General features: G+C 42.7%; 2 protein-coding genes across 2 annotated transcripts in view; both read right to left on the reverse strand.

The window, feature by feature from the left end:
• Positions 1-18,930, reverse strand: part of LOC141270843 (uncharacterized) — a 187,811-nt gene that overhangs the window by 16,862 nt on the left and 152,019 nt on the right. The window lies entirely within an intron of this gene.
• On the reverse strand, positions 1,290-18,728 carry LOC141270563 (uncharacterized). The gene is made up of 8 exons (XM_073680634.1): positions 18,655-18,728; positions 13,560-13,676; positions 7,128-7,275; positions 6,819-6,998; positions 6,622-6,745; positions 6,441-6,538; positions 6,165-6,255; positions 1,290-3,011 (listed from the first exon to the last, which is right to left on the reverse strand). The coding sequence occupies exons 3-8, from the start codon at positions 7,203-7,205 to the stop codon at positions 2,098-2,100; spliced, it is 1,485 nt and encodes a 494-aa protein (XP_073536735.1). The 5' UTR covers positions 7,206-7,275; positions 13,560-13,676; positions 18,655-18,728; the 3' UTR covers positions 1,290-2,097.

The raw sequence follows: 18,930 nt of genomic DNA on the forward strand, positions 1-18,930 counted from the left end.
GCGTGTGTGTACGAGTTGTACGGAGCGGAGCCGCGTGTGTACGAGGTGTACGGAGCGGAGCCGCGTGTGTACGAGGTGTACGGAGCGGAGCCGCGTGTGTACGAGGTGTACGGAGCAGAGCCGTGTGTACGAGGTGTACGGAGCAGAGCCGTGTGTACGAGGTGTACGGAGCAGAGCCGTGTGTACGAGGTGTACGGAGCAGAGCCGTGTGTACGAGGTGTACGGAGCAGAGCCGTGTGTACGAGGTGTACGGAGCAGAGCCGTGTGTACGAGGTGTACGGAGCAGAGCCGTGTGTACGAGGTGTACGGAGCGGAGCCGCGTTTGTGTACGAGTTGTACGGAGCGGAGCCGTGTGTGTACGAGGTGTACGGAGCAGAGCCGCGAGTGTACGAGGCGTACGGAGCTGAGCCGCGTGTGTACGAGGCGTACGGAGCTGAGCCGCGTGTGTACGAGGCATACGGAGCAGAGCCGCGTGTGTACGAGGCATACGGAGCAGAGCCGCGAGTGTACGAGGCGTACGGAGCGGAGCCGCGTGTGTACGAGATGTACAAAGCGGTGCCGAGCGTGTACAAGGTGTGCGGAGCAGAGCCGCGCGTGTACGAGGTGTACGGAGCGGAGCCGCACGTGTATGAGGTGTATGGAGCGGAGCCGTGTGTGTACGAGGTGTACGGAGGGGAGCCGCGTGTGTACGAGGTGTACGGAGCGGAGCCGCGCGTGTATGAGGTGTATGGAGCGGAGCCGTGTGTGTACGAGGTGTACGGAGCGGAGCCGCACGTGTATGAGGTGTATGGAGCGGAGCCGTGTGTGTACGAGGTGGACGGAGGAGAGCCGCGTGTGTACGAGGTGTACGGAGCGGAGACGCGCATGTACAGAGCGAAGACGCGCGTGTACGAGGTGTACAGAGCGGAGACGCGCGTGTACGAGGTGTACGGAGCGGAGCCGCGCGTGTACGAGGTGTACGGAGCGGAGACGCGCATGTACAGAGCAGAGACGCTCGTGTACGAGGTGTACGGAGCGGAGTCGCGTGTGTACGAGGTGTACGGAGCGGAGCCGCGCGTGTACGAGGTGTGCGGAGCCACGCGTGTACGAGATGTATGGAGCGGAGTCATGTGTGTAGAGAGCAGAGCTGTGTGTGTTTGTATGAAGTGTGCAGAGCTGTTACATACTGTATACATATCATGTGTATTTATTTATTCATTCAGGACATCTTGCCAGATGCAATACTCCAAAGAAAATGTCAAGATTATTCTTATTAAAAAATGTAGTGGTTTATTGGATTGTCCACCAAAAAGAATCATTCTAGCAAAATACAGTATATGTGGCTACAGAAAGCTCTCCCTCGGTGTCCCGTAGGAGCCCTCAACTTTACAGTTCAGGTTCGCTCATGTCTAGTTAGGAGTTATCTCTTCTCTTGGAATATACACTCCCTGACAGAAGTTTTGTCGCCCACAGAAAGTAATGTGATATTCAAACAAATAATTATCTTAAAATACAAATATATGTGGCATAACATTGGTGAATGAAGTTGTGGTGATATTAGAGTCATATTTAATATTTTGTGTGACTTCCATGAGCCTGAAGGACTGCATCCATGCGGTTCAACAATGATTCATACAATTTATTAATGAAGTCATCAAGAATAGCAAAGAATGCAGTCTTACATGCCTCCCAGAGTTCATCTAGATTCTTTGGTTTTGTCTTCCAAGCTTCCTCTTTCATCCTACCCCAAACATGCTCAATGATGTTCATGTCTGGTGACTGGGCTGGCCAGTCCTTGAGCACCTTGATCTTTTTTGCTTGGAGGAACTTTGTTGTAGAGATGGATGCATAAGATGGAGCACCATCCTGCTGCAGAATTTGACCCCTTTTATGATTTGGAATGTAAGAGGTAGCTAATACTTCTTGATATTTTAGGCTATTGATATTGCCTTCCACCTTGCAAATGTTTTGCACACCCCCATACTGAATGTAACCCCAGAGCATGATCTTTCCACCACCAAATGTAACTTTTCTGGGTGTATTTTTGGATCCATACGGGCTCCAGTAGGTCTCCTGCAGTATTTGCAGCGGCTGTGGTGTAATTCTACTGAAGATTCATCAGAGAAATCCACCTTCTGCCACTTTTCCAGCGTCCATCTGTTTAGCAGGCTGTGGAACTTTGCAAATGCCACATGTTTTTTTTATTTGCCTTTTGTTTAGTGCTGGCTTCTGGGCACTGATTCGACCATGGAGGCCATTTCGAGACAGAATCCTGCAAACTGTTCTAGTTGACACAGGGATTTGAGGTGACCAGGCCTGTTGGAGCTCTGCTGCAGTGGAAGAGGGGCTAGCTTTGGATTTTCTAACCAACAAACGTTCCTCCTGAGCAGTTGTCTTGCGGGGTCTGCCAGACCTGGGCTTGTCAAACACATCTCCAGTCTCTTCAAATCTTTTTTTAATTCTTTGTACTTGACGCTGAGACACATTAAAGGTTCCAGCCACCTCTGCAGTGGATCTGGTCTTCAGCCTCTCGATAATCAAGGCTTTGGTCGCAGGGTGGATTTTTCTCATGTTGTCAGAGCTCCCACATTCTACACATGAAAAAGGCTTCTCCCCGGTGTGAAGTCTCTGGTGTGTAATAAGGTGTGATTTCCCTCCAAAACATTTCCCACATTCTGAACATGAAAAAGGCTTCTCGCCTGTGTGAGTTCTCTCATGCCTAGCAAGATCCGATTTCTGGTTAAAATATCTCCCACACTTGGAACAAGAAAGTCTATTCTTTGCAGTGTGAATTTTTTGATGTTTAAGAAAAGCCTTTTCAAGGGGAAAACTATTTCCATATTCTGAAAATGAAAATGAATCAGAAGACAAGACCTGTTTCCAAGGATCAGATGACAGATCTTTGCTGTGAAGGGATGATGTTATATCTGGAGTAATGACATTAACTTCAATTGTATGCTGTGGAATCTCAAGATGATCTGATTTAAAAATTGAAGATGTCAGCTGTCCCTCTGATCTCCTGGTACAGTCATCTGCCAAGAATAAAACAAATTATTATTTTTTAAATAAAATATCCATGAAATTTATATTTTTGAACATTTCTACTTAAAATGCCCGTACAAATGGCAAGTTAAGTAAAAACAAATTAATTACTTAGTAAGACAATGACAGTTCACAGTCTAATAGAAATCCTCATAGCATGAACTAGTAGAGTGTGGTGTTCAACTGTTTGTTCATTCTGCCTCCAAAATATGGAATAAAAAGTCACCAAAGTATGTTACATAGGCAAAGATAATACCAATAAAAACTTCTACTCATCTCACAAAAAACAAGCCTCTACTCAGGTTCTTCATCTGTGAATGGAAAAACACAGGTTTCCATATTATTAGTGACACAACTTTCTAGGCTCCTCAAAGTCATTTTGAAAAACGGTTTGTTATCCAAAAAAGAGGTTTTGTAAATGTAATTGAACATATAGAAAAATATTACGATTTGAGAGCCCTCAGTGGTTGATACCTTTTAATGGCTCAGGCCTTTTCATCAGGCACAGAATAACACAAAATCTGAAGAATCACATATTTATACACAACAGGGCACAAAAATAATGCAATAGATGAGACAAGTGACGTGAAGCTGAACTATAAGTATGGGAGGTGGGATAAAGAGTTGTGGCTGTAAATATTGGAGCAGTTCATAGATAAGGAGTGTGAATGTTTTATTGTCCTGTGATTAAGGTCTGGTCCGGGGTTCACACAACACTTTTTGCTAAACTTGTAGGCCTTCTATCATCCAAAAAAATTAAAAGGATGCTGACAAAATGAAAAGGATATTCTATTAAAGTAGAAATATGGTAAATGTTCTTTATTAACTATTTTGTGTGGTATAACTAACTGTTCTAAGAGCGTAAAAATTTAGAGTTTTAAAAGTATAAATCTTTCCAAATTATTTGGCAATTTTCAGATATTTTCAAAAATTAACACATCATATCAACCTAAAATTACCAGAAACATAAAAAACAATGCGTCACAGAAAAAAAATATCTCAGAATTCTTGTAATCAGAAGAAGAATCCAAAGTTGTCACCACAGAAAGTGACACATGTCAGATTTACTGGTTAGGAACACAAAACTGAATGCGGAAAGTGGTTAAATCAGAGTATTTTGGACACAAACTACTGTAGCCAAAAACTGTGACTATAGACAATAACACGTCTACTGAAATGATCAAACTCAACAGTCTTCATCAGTAAAAAATTAGTAACTAGCGGTGAAACCTCTCTGGAGTAATTAGACTATGTGGCTCGGTGGTTCTTTGCAATCGAAACTATCATAGGGGCCAATATTTTCTGTCAGATGAGTTTCTTGAAGAAATTTTAGGCATTAAAAGAAAATTTTTTATAATAGTGCAGAGCTGAAGTGTCTTAAATGTAGATCTCTGGCATTATGAAGAAGAAATGGAGATCTGTTTTTTTAAGACTACCAGGTAGTTACAGACTAGCATCAATGAGGAAGGCCGATCCGACCACAATCAAACTATCATACAAAATTAACCTGTAAAAAAAGATATAGAATAAAAAATATGTTACATCCTCAACAACAATATATATATGAGGGGAAAGCTCCAACACTAAACCGGAGTTGCACTCATTTATGGTGGATCATTGGAGCTACTATGAATTCTGACCAGAAGAGTAGAGAAAGTATTAGTGCTCCCCATTTCAGGAGAGATTGTGCAGTAATCCGAATTCCTTAGGATTGAAATCACAATGGAATTTATGACGTGGAGTGAATTCATGTAACCAGGGCTCCAGCCATGCCAACACATCTCCAGCAATACAGTTTATAGAGGATCCGCAAGACCAAAATTGTAAGTGCCAAGAAGGAAAAGAGTAAATCACTTATAAATAAACTTTTGGCACTAAATTGAAGTAGATTTGCAAAAAAATTGTTTATTGAGCAATCCCTTGTCAAAATATGGAGATGAACAGCGTGTCATAGCACGCCAGAGTGACACACCTCCTTACTTTGACACACAATGGGACAGATATCCCCTTTTCCTATTGATGAGCACATGGACAGATAACGTTGATAAAGGCCAGAGAGGCTGAATCACTGATGGTACTTAAAGTTGTCTCTCAAGGGCTGATTCAATAAACTATTTATTGCAAATCTACTTCAATTTAGTGCCTAAAGTTTCTTTAGAAGACATCTCATGTAGATATGAATTAATGTATATTACAGCCATCAGCCACTCACAGCTTAAAGTTATATGGGCAGCAAGATGGCTCAGTGGTTAACACTGTCGCTTTGCAACGCTGGGGTCCTGGGTTCAAATCCCACCAACGACAACATCTGCAAGGAGTTTGTATGTTTTCCCCATGTTTGCGTGGGTTTCCTTCAGGTTCTCCGGTTTCCTCCCACACTCACATACTGATAGCAAATCTAGATTGTGAGCCCCAATGGGGACGGTGCAGATAATGTCTGTAAAGCGCTGTGAAATTAATGGCGCTATATAAGTGAGTAAAATAAATTTAAAAAAATCACTACATAGTTTGTATGTAGTTTATCACGATCTTGTTTGCAGTTAGTTGGCTTTAAAAGTAATTGAAAAGTCAGGATAAAGGGAAACTCTGTTGCTATTGTACAAAAATTTACACTTGGCCCTCACTGCACATTTAGTGTTGTGGATCATAAATGCCAAGTTTGGCCAGAAAGACTGGACCTGGTCTTGTAGGGACCATATGAGCACATTCAGCAGCACTGAAGGGAGAGAAGGTAGATTCATTCAATAAGATATCATGGTTCTAGGAAGCCAACAGCATCATTACCCTCCGCTTTCTCTTACAGACCATCATAATATTTTTCTTCAAGAGATTTTCTAACTTGTCAGCACATTCTATGTACGCTGTCATTTTATATTGTAGTTTACAGACCTGGGCAGGTAAGGGTCAGCGTCTTCTAATCCCAGGGGGTTAGTGGATTCTCCAGGTTGTAAGTTCTATAGAAAATGGCTTTCACAATTTCAAAGTAATTTGAACATTTTCAGATGGAGGAGAATGTTATGCTCTAGCGGCAAAATGGTGATCACACTATTGTGATACGGCCGGACTACACCACCGATAAAGCAACCACAGCCGGTGACAGAGAAGAATCTGTGACTTCTCTGCATTTAGTGGTTACTACTCACCTGGGTAGTCATATGTAGGAATCTCCTCTTTACACCACTCATCACCGCACACGTATGTCTCTATAGTATTAATATGGGTCAGATCTTCACCCTGAAACAAATATTGTAAAAGTCACAGACAGATGGAGAAGTCACATCTATGATCAGCTCTAATCCTGCCACCTCCACCGTTCTCATTACACAAGTATAAAACATATAATACTGGTGGATAAAAAAAGACTGAACAGCCGTTTACACATCAAAGGGGTGATCTTATGACACCGTCTTTCCATCTACCTCGTGATCCTGAGGAACATTGGGATCTTCTTCTTTACAGTCCTGTGGAAGAAGAGGATGGGGACATATTTCTGATGTTGTCCTCTTACTGGATAGATCTGGAGGAAACACATACAGGGACTGAATTCCTTCTTTGCATACAGATAACTATGGGCTGTGTGTATTTAGTCCTGCGTATTACCCAGTGATGTGAGGGCCTGGGGAACCTCCATCATGACGTCCTTGTACAGATCTTTGTGTCGTTCAAAATACTCCCACTCCTCCACAGAAAAATAGACAGCGACATCTTGACACCTTATAGGAACCTGACACATACAATGATACCGTCATCCCCCGATCCCTTCATAGCATTAATGTATAATGTCCCAGCAGTGTCACCTCTCCAGTCAGCAGCTCAACCATCTTGTAGGTGAGTTCTAGGATCTTCTGTTCATTGATGTCCTCATGTATCAGAGGGTGAGGTGGATACCCTATGATTGGGCTGAGGGGTCTTCCCCATCCCTCAGACACACGGTCCTGACAGTGCTCACTAGAGGTCTTCTTCACTATTGTGTAATCCTGGTCATGGAGAGACACATTAGTAAATATCACTACAGACATTTCCAGAGTCCTCACCTCTCCAGTTCTGTCCATCTGTTATTCCCATAGATAAGAAAGATGTAATGTGACGTCATCAGAATCTCTCACCTCTCCAGTAAGCTGGAAGAGGATCTCTAGGGTGAGGTGTAATATCCTCCCTGCCATATTCTTCTTGTCCATATCCATCCTTGATGGGTAAATCAGAAAAATTCTCTAACTATAGATGTCCAATGAGAGGATCTGATATTGTAGGTACCTGAATAGGAAGACGATGAGCCAATGTAACATCATAAAGAATTCCGTGTAATAATACAATTACTGGAGACAATATTTTAAAACATTCTGTTTTTCTTCACTGAGATCTACTAATAAAACCTATATATTTTAGGCCACAGACAACAATCAGTTTCTTCCTCCGAGTATGCAGCTGAATATGTTTCTCATAGAGTCATCTTCCATTATGATAATTCTCGTCTCATTTACCGACACTGGAATCGGCATAAGCAATACTGCAGGAGATATTCATTACATGACATGAGAAATAACTACTTCATAATGAGGACCACATCTTCATCTTCTACTATGGCTCTATAAAAATTTGGCCAGGTTCTGTTACAGACTACATCACCACCAGCCGTCTATATTAATGTTTCCTGTCTTCCCCGGACTGTAATCTTTTATCTCGATAGATCTCATGTCTGATTTACACACAGAAGTTTCAGGCATTTATAAAAGCTTGTTTGTAAGAACACCAAGACAGGAGTTATTTGTTGCCAATATCTCCATGTATAGTGCTTTCTTTTTCTCTGGATATGATGATTTTTTTTTAGCATTTTCCTGTAGTTTTCCATATTTCACATGAAAAACACCCCCAAAAAACCAGTTGTTAAAATGTTTAAAAAAATAACATTGAAATGATGGTACTGTGTGAACATTATAATGTATGTGGGCGGGGTGGCGGTAGTGTGGGTACATTATACTGTGTGTGGGGAGATGGCAGTACCATGAGAACACCTATGCTGTGTTTGGGAGGATGTGTTACTGTGGGAACATTATACTGTGTGTCAGGGGATGGCGGTAATGTGGGAACATTATGCTGTGTTTGGGGGATGGCAGTGCTGTGGGAACATTATACTGTGTGTGAGGGGATGGCGGTACTGTAGGAACATTATACTGTGTATGAGGGGATGCTAGTACTGAGTAAACAATATACAGTGTGTAGGGATGGTAATACTGTGGGAACATTATACTGTGTTGGGGGGTGGTGGTACTGTGTGAACATTATACTGTGTGGGGGGGTGCTAGTAGTGTGTGAACATTATACAGTGTGTCAGGGGATGTCAGTTCTGTGGGAGCATTATACTGTGTGGGGGGGTGGTGGTACTGTGGGAACATTATACTGTGTGTGGGGGGATGGTCGTATTGTGGGAACATTATCTGGTATATAGGGGAATGGCGGTACTGTGGGAACATTATACTGTGTGTGGGAAGGATGGCAGTACTGTGGGAACATTATACAGTGTGTGGGGGCTGGCAGGACTATGTGAACATTATACAGCGTGTGAGGAGATGGAGGTACCGTGGGAACATTATACTGTGTGTGGGGAGATGCTAGTACTGTGTGAACATTATACAGCGTGTGAGGAGATGGAGGTACCGTGGGAACATTATACTGTGTGTGGGGAGATGCTAGTACTGTGCGAGCATTATACTGTGTGTGAGATGGCTGTACTGTGGGAACATTATACTGTGTGTGGGGAGATGCTAGTACTGTGTGAACATTATACAGCGTGTGAGGAGATGGAGGTACTGTGGGAACATTATACTGTGTGTGGGGAGATGCTAGTACTGTGCGAGCATTATACTGTGTGTGAGATGGCTGTACTGTGGGAACATTATACTGTGTATGAGGAGATGCTAGTACTGTGGAAACATTATACTGTGTGTGGGGGAGTGGCAGTACTCTGGGAACATTATACTGTTTGTGAGGGGATGGTTGCACTGTAGTAACATTATATTGTGTATTGGTGCATGGGGGTGCTGTGGGATCATTATACAGTGTGTGGGGGTGTGACAGAGTCACTGCTGTTATATGCGAGGGGCGGTATGTGTCACTCCAGCTGCTAGCCTGTATGAACTGAACCTACAACTTTCCTCCAACATGTTATATGTTGGAGGTTAATTCACCTAACGGTCGTGGTTTTGTGTGAATGTCATAGAGATGGGTGGGAAGTCATTCACCCTACCTCTCCTGGGGCTGGGGCTGAGCAAGCTTAAATGCTCAATCACTATTTCTTTTTTTTCTGTGTTGTGCATCTGGAGAGTCAAGGACTCCAGACTGGGAAGCTATAGCCTTCAGGAGGAGCTGAAGGCTGCGCTACAACCTGTGTGGGCGAACCGCACACTCCTATGGACTAGGAGGCAGGGCCGGCTACAGGTTTTTGTAGGCCCCGGGCTAAAGAGTCTCAGTGTTTCCCTTTAACACATACCACAATTCATGATGCAAATATACAGCAGAGAAATATATACAGTACAGACCAAAAGTTTGGACACACCTTCTCATTTAAAGATTTTTCTGTATTTTCATGACTTTGAAAATTGTACATTCACACTGAAGGCATCAAAACTATGAATTAACACATGTGGAATTATATACTTAACAAAAAAGTGTGAAACAACTGAAAATATGTCTTATATTCTAGGTTCTTCAAAGTAGCCACCTTTTGCTTTGATGACTGCTTTGCATACTCTTGGCATTCTCTTGATGAGCTTCAAGAGTTAGTCACCGGAAATGGTCTTTCAACAATCTTGAAGGAGTTCCCAGAGATGCTTAGCACTTGTTGGCCCTCTTGCCTTCACTCTGCAGTCCAGCTCACTCCAAACCGTCTCGATTGGGTTCAGGTCTGGTGACTGTGGAGGCCAGGTCATCTGGGGTAGCACCCCATCACTCTCCTCCTTGGTCAAATAGCCCTTACACAGCCTGGAGGTGTGTTTGGGGTCATTGTCCTGTTGAAAAATAAATGATGGTCCAACTAAACGAAAAACCGGATGGAATAGCATGCCGCTGCAAGATGCTGTGGTAGCCATGCTGGTTTAGTATGCCTTTAATTTTGAATAAATCCCCAACATTGTTACCAGCAAAGCACCCCTACACCATCACACCTCCTCCTCCATGCTTCACGGTGGGAACCAGGCATGTAGAGTCCATCTGTTCACCTTTTCTGCGTCGCACAAAGACACGGTGGTTGGAACCAAAGATCTCAAATTTGGACTCATCAGACCAAAGCACAGATTTCCACTGGTTCAATGTCCATTCCTTGTGTTCTTTAGCCCAAACAAGTCTTTTCTGCTTGTTGCCTGTCCTTAGCAGTGGTTTCCTAGCAGCTATTTTACCATGAAGGCCTGCTGCACAAAGTCTCCTCTTAACAGTTGTTGTAGAGATGTGTCTGCTGCTAGAACTCTGTGTGGCATTGACCTGGTCTGTAATCTGAGCTGCTGTTAACCTGAGGCTGGTGACTCGGATAAACTTATCCTCAGAAGCAGAGGTGACTCTTGGTCTTCCTTTCCTGGGGCGGTCCTCATGTGAGCCAGTTTCTTTGTAGCGCTTGATAGTTTTTCAAACTGCACTTGGGGACACTTTCAAAGTTTGCCCAATTTTTCGCACGGACTGACCTTCATTTCTTAAAGTAATAATGGCCACTCGTTTTTCTTTACTTAGCTGCTTTTTTATTGCCATAATACAAATTCTAACAGTCTATTCAGTAGGACTATCAGTGCACAACACAACTGATGGTCCTAACCCCATTTATAAGGCAAGAAATCCCACTTATTAAACCTGACAGGGCACACCTGTAAAGTGAAAACCACTTCCGGTGACTACCTCTTGAAGCTCATCAAGAGAATGCCAAGAGTGTGCAAAGCAGTCATCAAAGGAAAAGGTGGCCACTTTGAAGAACCTAGAATATAAGACATATTTTCAGTTGTTTCACACTTTTTTGTTAAGTATATAATTCCACATCTGTTAATTCATAGTTTTGATGCCTTCAGTGTGAATGTACAATTTTCAAAGTCATGAAAATACAGAAAAATCTTTAAATGAGAAGGTGTGTCCAAACTTTTGGTCTGTACTGTATATATATGTATATATATATATAAAACAATGCCAACAATTTCACTGACTTCTTACATTACATGAGTGATATCTATTGTAAATTCTACAATAGCACAGAAAATGGCGAATCCTCACAGCGCACAGTGCAGACTCGACAGTATAGTCTTCCATACAGTATTATGGGCACCACATAGTCCTCCATGCAGTATTATGGGCACCACATAGTCCTCCATACAGTATTATGAGCCCCACATAGTTCTCCATACAGAATTATGGACTCCATATAATGCTTCATGCAGAATACTGGCCCCCATATAATGCTCCATGCAGAATACTGGTCCCCATATAATGCTATATGCTGTATGGGCCCCATATAAATGTTCCATGCTGGATGGTCCCCATATAAATGTTCCATGCTGTATGGGCCCTATATAAATGTTCCATGCTGTATGGGCCCCATATAAATGTTTCATGCAGGATGGGCCCCATATAAATGTTCCATGCTGTATGGGCCCAAACAGTTCAACAGTTGAAGCTAGCACTGTGTAAGCAGCCGGTCTTGGTCACACCAGACTTTAAGAAAGAATTTGTGATCCAGACGGACGCTTCAGAAGTTGGCCTAGGAACCCTACTCTCTCAAAAAGATAAATGAGGAAGAACATCCCATCCTCTATCTGAGCCGGAAGCTCTCGACCTGCGAGAAAAACTATGCAATAGTAGAAAAAGAGTGCTTAGCTATAAAATGGGCTGTAGATACACTAAGATATTATCTACTAGGCCGGAAGTTTAAACTGGTATCAGACCATTCCTCTTTGAGATGGTTGAGGGAAAAGAGGGGTAAAAATGTTCGGGTAACTATATGGTTTTCGCTCTCCAAGACTTTAATTTTCACGTGGAGCATAGGCCCGGGAAGTTACACGGGAACGCTGATGCCCTCTCCTGGATTCCCTGTCTGGTGTCTGAAGGTGCCCAAACCCCTGGCTTTGGGCAGAAGGGGGGAATATGTGACAGAGTGACTGGTGTTATATGCGAGGGGAGATATGTGTCACTCCAGCTACTAGTCTGTGTGAACTGAACCTACAACTTTACTCCAGCATGTTATATGTTGGGGATTAATTCACCTAAAGAGCGTGGTTTTGTGTGAATGGCATAGAGACAGGTCGGAAGTCATTCACTCTACCTTCCCTCAGGGTGGGGCTGAGCAAGCTTAAATGCTCAGTCACTATTTCTTTTTTCTGTGTTGTGTGTCTGGAGAGGCAAGGACTCCAGACTGAGAAGCTATAGCCTTCAGGAGGAACTGAAGGCTGTGCTACAACCTGTCTGGGCGAAGTCCACACCTCTATAGACTGAGCTATCGTTTAGCTTTTGTTTTGTCGTTTTGCCAGAAAGGCCGTGTTTAATTTTGCTGGAGCTGCAGGGCTTTATCCCATACAATAAACCTGCAGAGAAAACAGATTCCTGAGTCTACTTCCAAAGGCGACTGAGTGAGTCGGCTTGCCACAGGGGATAGAAGTACTGTGGGAATATTGTACTGTGGGTGAGGAAATGGCAGTATTGTGGGAACATTATGCGTGTAGGGGATGCTAGTACTGTGGGAACATTATACAGTGTGTGAGGGGATGGAGGTACTGTGGGAACATTATCCTGTGTGTGGGGAGATGGCGGTACTGTGGGAACACGATACAGTGTGTGGGGGAATGGCGGTACTGTGGGAACATTGTACTGTGTTGGGGATGGTGGTACTGTGGGAAAATTAAACTGTGTGTGGGGGGGTGGCAGTGCTGTGGGAAGATTATACAATGTGTGGGGGAATGACGGTACTGTGAGAACATTATACTGTGTGTGTGGGGGATAGCAGTACTAGGGGGAAATTATACAGTGTGTGGGGTCATGGCAGTAGTCTGGGAAACTTTATACTGTTTGTGGGAAAAAATAAAGGGGCAATGTACTGCATTAAGAATGGGGATAAATTAGGATTTATTATCCAGTGGTTTGGGTGATAGCATATTGTCTGAGGCATCTTGTACTATCATAATGTATGTTGAGGATGGGGGTACTGGGGGAACATTATACTGCGTCTGTAGGCCAAGAAAGGAGCACTGTACTATGTGGGCAACCCATTTTTACTTGGTTCCAGTTTTTAATAGTTGAGTCGTATGTATCTATCAGTGGAAAGGGAACAAAACCATTGTGATTCTTTTCAGGTGGCAACACAAAAACACCCTGAATATAATATTTTTAAAAGAACCCCACAATTTGTGCATCTTCACAGTAAATCGCTATCTAACTATTTGATTAGAGCTGATACTATTAAGCCAAAGATTCTAAACAGACTTCCTTTCTGATCCAAAAAGGATTCGAGGATTATTTAAAGTGATAGTGTTCATCACCAATTAGAAGGGACACCTGTGGATATTGGTGTTTCTTACCTGCTACAGTTCTGGTGTGATTTACTCGTTAAAGTGCCCTTGTGGTAAAGTGGACGTTGGACAAACGTCACGATCAATTAAAATCAGTCTGAACGAACATCAGTCCTCAATTCGGCTCTATAATAATAATAATTTTTATTTTTATATCGCCAAACATATTCCGCAGCACTTTACAATTTTAGAGGGGACTTCTACAGGCACTACAGAATAAGCATAACTAAGATATCAAAAGGCGTGAGGGTCCTGATCTCAAGCTTACAATCTATGAGGAAATAGGGAAGACACGAAAGGTGAATGGTAAAATATGCTTATATTGTACAATACAGCCATAATATACTAAATAGGGTATGCACATAGTAACATAGTAACATAGTTAGTAAAGCCGAATAAAGACTTGCGTCCATCAAGTTCGACCTGTAAGTTATGTGGTTGCTAAAGTTGATCCAGAGGAGGGCAAAAACCCCAAATGATTTAGCCAATCTTCACCTGAGGAAAAATTCCCTCCCAACTCTGAAACCAGCAGTCAGAATAAATCCCTGTATCAACCTACTATTTTATTTTATTTTTAAGTATATGCTGAAATCTGCCTGGTATCTAGAAATGCATCCAGTCCCCGCTTGAACTGGTGTAGTGAATCTGACATTACCGTCTCCTCACTCAGTGAATTCCATATTCTCACTGCTCTTACCGTAAAGAACCCCTTCCTATGCTGGTGCTGGAACCTTTTCTCTTCCAGTCTTAGTGAGTGCCCTCTTGTTACCGTAATATCCCTCCTTTTGAACAAATCCCGGGCAAGATCTCTATACTGTCCCCTAACATATTTGTACACATTTATTATGTCCCCCCTCAACCTTCTCTTTTCCAGGCTGAATAGTCCTAGTTTTGCCAACCTCTCTGGGTATTGCAGTCCCTCCATTCCCTTTATTAATTTTGTTGCCCTCCTTTGTACCTTTTCAAGCTCATTTATATCCTTTCTATATATTGGGGCCCATAACTGAGCACAGTATTCCAATTGTGGTCTGACCAGTGCTTTGTACAGTGGAAGAACAATGTTCTCATCCTTTGCAGCTATACCTCTTCTGATACATCCCATTACCCTGTTTGCCCTTACAGCAGCCGCCTGACTTTGGGCACTCCAATTTAGTTTGCTATCAATCAAGATGCCCAAGTCCTTCTCCATCTCTGAATTCCCCAATGATTTCCCATTCAGTGAGTACTGGTGACTTCCATTTTTCCTTCCCATATGTATGACCTTACATTTCTCCTCGTTAAACCTCATTTGCCATTTAATGCTCCACCTACCCAGCTTATCCAAATCCCTCTGTAGGTCTGCACTGTCCTCTTTTGTATTAATTGTTTTACATAACTTTGTGTCATCTGCAAATATTGATATTTTACTATTTAACCCGTTGACTATGTCGTTAATAAAGATATTAAATAACATTGGGCCTAGTACAGACCCCTGTGGTACCCCACTAGTGACGCTTACCCAATCTGAGTATATTCCATTTATAACCACCCTCTGCCTTCTATCCTTTAGCCAGTTAGCTACCCACTTGCAGACATTTTCCCCCAGCCCCATCATTCTCATTTTGTATACCAACCTATTATGTGGCACGCTATCGAACGCTTTTGAGAAGTCGAGATACACGACATCCACTGGTTCCCTCTGATCTAATCGAGAGCTAACCTCCTCGTAGAAGTCAATCAGGTTTGTTTGGCAGGAGCGATTCCTCATGAATCCATGTTGGTTCGGGATTAAAAGATTATTAGCATCAAGATGCTCCGTAATTGCCTCTTTAATGAAGCTTTCAAAAATTTTGCCCACAACGGACGTCAGACTCACCGGCCGATAGTTTCCGGCGTCACTTTTCGCTCCCTTTTTGAATATTGGCACTACATTCGCCTGTCGCCAATCAAGTGGTACAGACCCAGTCTCAACAGAGTCCTTAAATATAAGATATAACGGTCTGTCTATCACATTACTTAGTTCCCTTAGTACCCGTGGGTGTATGCCATCAGGTCCTGGTGATTTTTTATTTTAATGTTACTGAGGCGTTTCTGTACCTCAACTTGGGTTAGATTTGTCATACTTAGTGGAGGATAAAGCTTGTCACTTCTCATTTCTCCTGTTAGTTCTATTTCCTTTGTGAAAGTTGTCGAAAAAAAATTATTTAATAGATTAGCTTTATCCTCATCTTTCTCTATGATTTTGCCTTCCTCACTTTTTATCGGTCCAATATTATCCGATTTAATCCTTTTACTATTTATATACGTAAAGAACAGTTTGGGATTTGATCTACTTTCCCTAGCAATACGTCTCTCTGTTTCCTCCTTCGCTATTTTTATTTGTTTTTTACAGGTTCTTGTTTTTTCCTTGTAACACATTAGTGCCTCCTTACTGTTTTCCTGTTTTAATCTCTTGACTGCCTCTTTTTTGCTATTTAACGCCCCTTTTACGTTCTTGTTCAACCATATTGGTTTCCGCTTATTTCTGGCCCTTTTATTCCCATACGGTATATACCTCTCGCACTGAGTATTCAGAATTCTTTTGAAGGTTTCCCATTTACTATTCGTATTCCTTTGATTAAGAACTTTGTCCCAGTCAATAAGTTGAAGGTTTTCTATCAGCTGATCAAACTTCGCCCTCCTAAAGTTTAATGTTTTTGTTGTTCCCTTATTGATGCATAAACTGGTTGCCAGACAGTATGTGTAGAGTAGAGACATATAGGGCTATTAAGTGCATGGAGGGCGTGAACAGATGATACGGGGGTCATGATTTTTAAGAAAATTTTGTATGGGCCAAACAGGGATAGTTAGATAAGTGAGGTGAGGCAATAGGCCAGTATAAAGAAATGCATTTTTAGACCACGCTTAAAACTGTGGGTATTGGGGAATTAATCAAATTTTCCTGGGTAGTGCATTCCAAAGAATTAGAGCAGTGTGCAAAAAGTCTTGGAGAAAGGAATGGAAGGTTCGGATTATTGAGGATTTTAGTTTTAAGTCATTAGCAGAACAGAGGGCACGGGTAGGGTGGTAGACTAAAATGAGAGATGAGATGTAGAGTGGTGGTGAACAGTGGAGCACTTTGTGGGTGAGAGTGCTAAGTTTATATTGAACTCTGTATCGGATGGGCAACCAGTGCAACGACTGGCACAGGGTAGAGGCATCGGTGTAGTGGTTGGAAAGGAATATGATCCTGGCTGCTGCATTCAGGAAGGATTGGAGAGGGGAAAGTTTAGTAACGGGGAGACCGATTATTAAAGAGTTGCAATAGTCCAGATGAGAATGAATAAGAGCAACAGTAATAGTTTTTGCTGAGCCAAAGGTAAGAAAAGGTCTAAAAGGTGCCATTCATGCTAATGGCACGTATATTTCTCAACATGTGGAAAGTGTTGGTGTTCTGAGCCGGGTGATGATCCTTGGTCAGAGAGCGGAAGAGGGGAGTTAGTGAAGTCATACACTGAGCAGAGCCGGGAGAGGACCAGGTCCAGCGTATTACCATCTTCATGTATAGGAGAATTAGTAAGCTGTGAAAGGCCGAAGGAGGAAGTTAGCGATAAAAGGTGGGAGGAAGATAGGGAGAGGGGATCATCAATGGGGATGTTAAAGTCCCCCATGATGAGGGTGGGGATGTTACAGGATAGAAAGTTTAGAAACCAGGTGGCAAGATAATCCAGGAACTGACAGGAGGTGCCTGGAGGGCGATACACAACCGCCACTCGCAGGGAGAAGAGCCGGTAGAGTCTCACAGTGTGGGTCTCAAAAGAAGGGAAAATAAGAGAGGGAACTGGGAGAATGACCTTAAAAGTTCATTTTGTTGAAAGGAGCAGGCTGACACCTCCACCTGATCTGTTGTCAGGTCTCGGGGTATGATAAAAGTGTAGGCCACTATATGAGAGCAATGGTAATGGTTTCATACTGCTGGATTCAGGTTTCAGTAAGAGCCAGAAGGTTAAGGGAATTTGAAAGGAAAAAGTCATGGATGTAGGAGGTTTTGTTACATATTGACTGAGCGTTCCAAAGGGTACAATTAAAAGAGACAGAAGGCATGCAGGGAACATGAATGAGATTTGCAGGGTTTCTGAGTGTAGCAGGGAAGGAGTTAGACTTATTATTACAAGAAGGGCATGGATTAGGAGAAATATCTCTGGCGACTAGGAGAAGGAGAATATAGAGAGTGAGCAGATGGTTGAGCGATTTGTGAAACCATCTCTTGTGTTGCATGATGGGAGTGAATGGATCTGTGCGGTTTAAAATTGTGAAAAGAGTGTGAGTGCTAAACATAGGAGAGGAGAGAGGGGCTTATATGGATGGAGTACAAAGAGTGTGTGTAAGGACAGTGGTTGTGACTTGATGCAGCAGAATATAAATGTTACAAACACATAGATGAATACTGTTTGCAAATCAGATTACCTAGAAGCAAGTTTATTTAATTGTCTTGAATGTCTTACCTGTCTCCTGCCCTGTCCAACTGTCATGTCTAACTGTCCTGGCACTTAAAAAAATATGGCACTTTGATAAAACCTACACAAATGCGCCCCTGTATGAAGTGCCTTCCCCTTAGCTAGGTCTAAATAAATAGGGAAGTATGTGCTTAGATCTAACACACATTTAACTTGAATCTAGAGTGAAATCCACTGCGGCCCCTGCAAAAAAAAAATGAAGAAGAGCAGTAGTTTGGTGACCACCGTGGCCAGACATTTCTCGGAGATGGTGAGAAAAGTTCTGATCTCCGATGGTCGATGTTAGAAGAGACGACCGCAGCGGATTCACAATCACAACACAGTAAACTTCTACTGAGACGAGTTCTGGATTTACTCCCTGGAATCACTTTCTCTCAAAGGGTTAAACGACGTCTGTAACTTCAGGGTCTTTCTATGAAGCTTCTTCTCTGAACTTTACTCCTCTGTTTTCTGCTGTATTTATATCACTCTCCGGAATCAGGGATGTATTAAGTCCTATAGAAACTGCTGAGAAATAATCATCTCTAATTCTGTGTTTCCAGGATTCTTCTAGAGGGAATCGGCTGCAATATCCCCTGAGCAATATATATCTAGTATTAATGCTCCAGTAATGGGGGATCTCCACATACCTCCACCTGCAGAGCCGCCACCACATATATGGCTGTTCTGTGCGCACAGGACCTGTGATGAGGTCACAGGAGGGGAGGAGTCAGGGGTCACATGATCAGGGGTCTCCGTGTATGTACAGGGATGTCTGTAGTGAAGACGCTACATGGAGACGTCTCCGCAGTCAGTGACATTTCCAGCATTATTTGCCCCTCACTACTGGTACAATTACCCCGCGCCGCCTTTTCTACAGTTTTATGTATGGAATGTAACGTGGGATTTTCTTGCTTGAAGACAAA

The sequence above is a fragment of the Phyllobates terribilis genome, unplaced genomic scaffold, assembly GCF_046119375.1.
Source record: "Phyllobates terribilis strain yellow unplaced genomic scaffold, ASM4611937v1 Scaffold_5__5_contigs__length_657084704, whole genome shotgun sequence".
NCBI lineage: Eukaryota > Metazoa > Chordata > Amphibia > Anura > Dendrobatidae > Phyllobates > Phyllobates terribilis.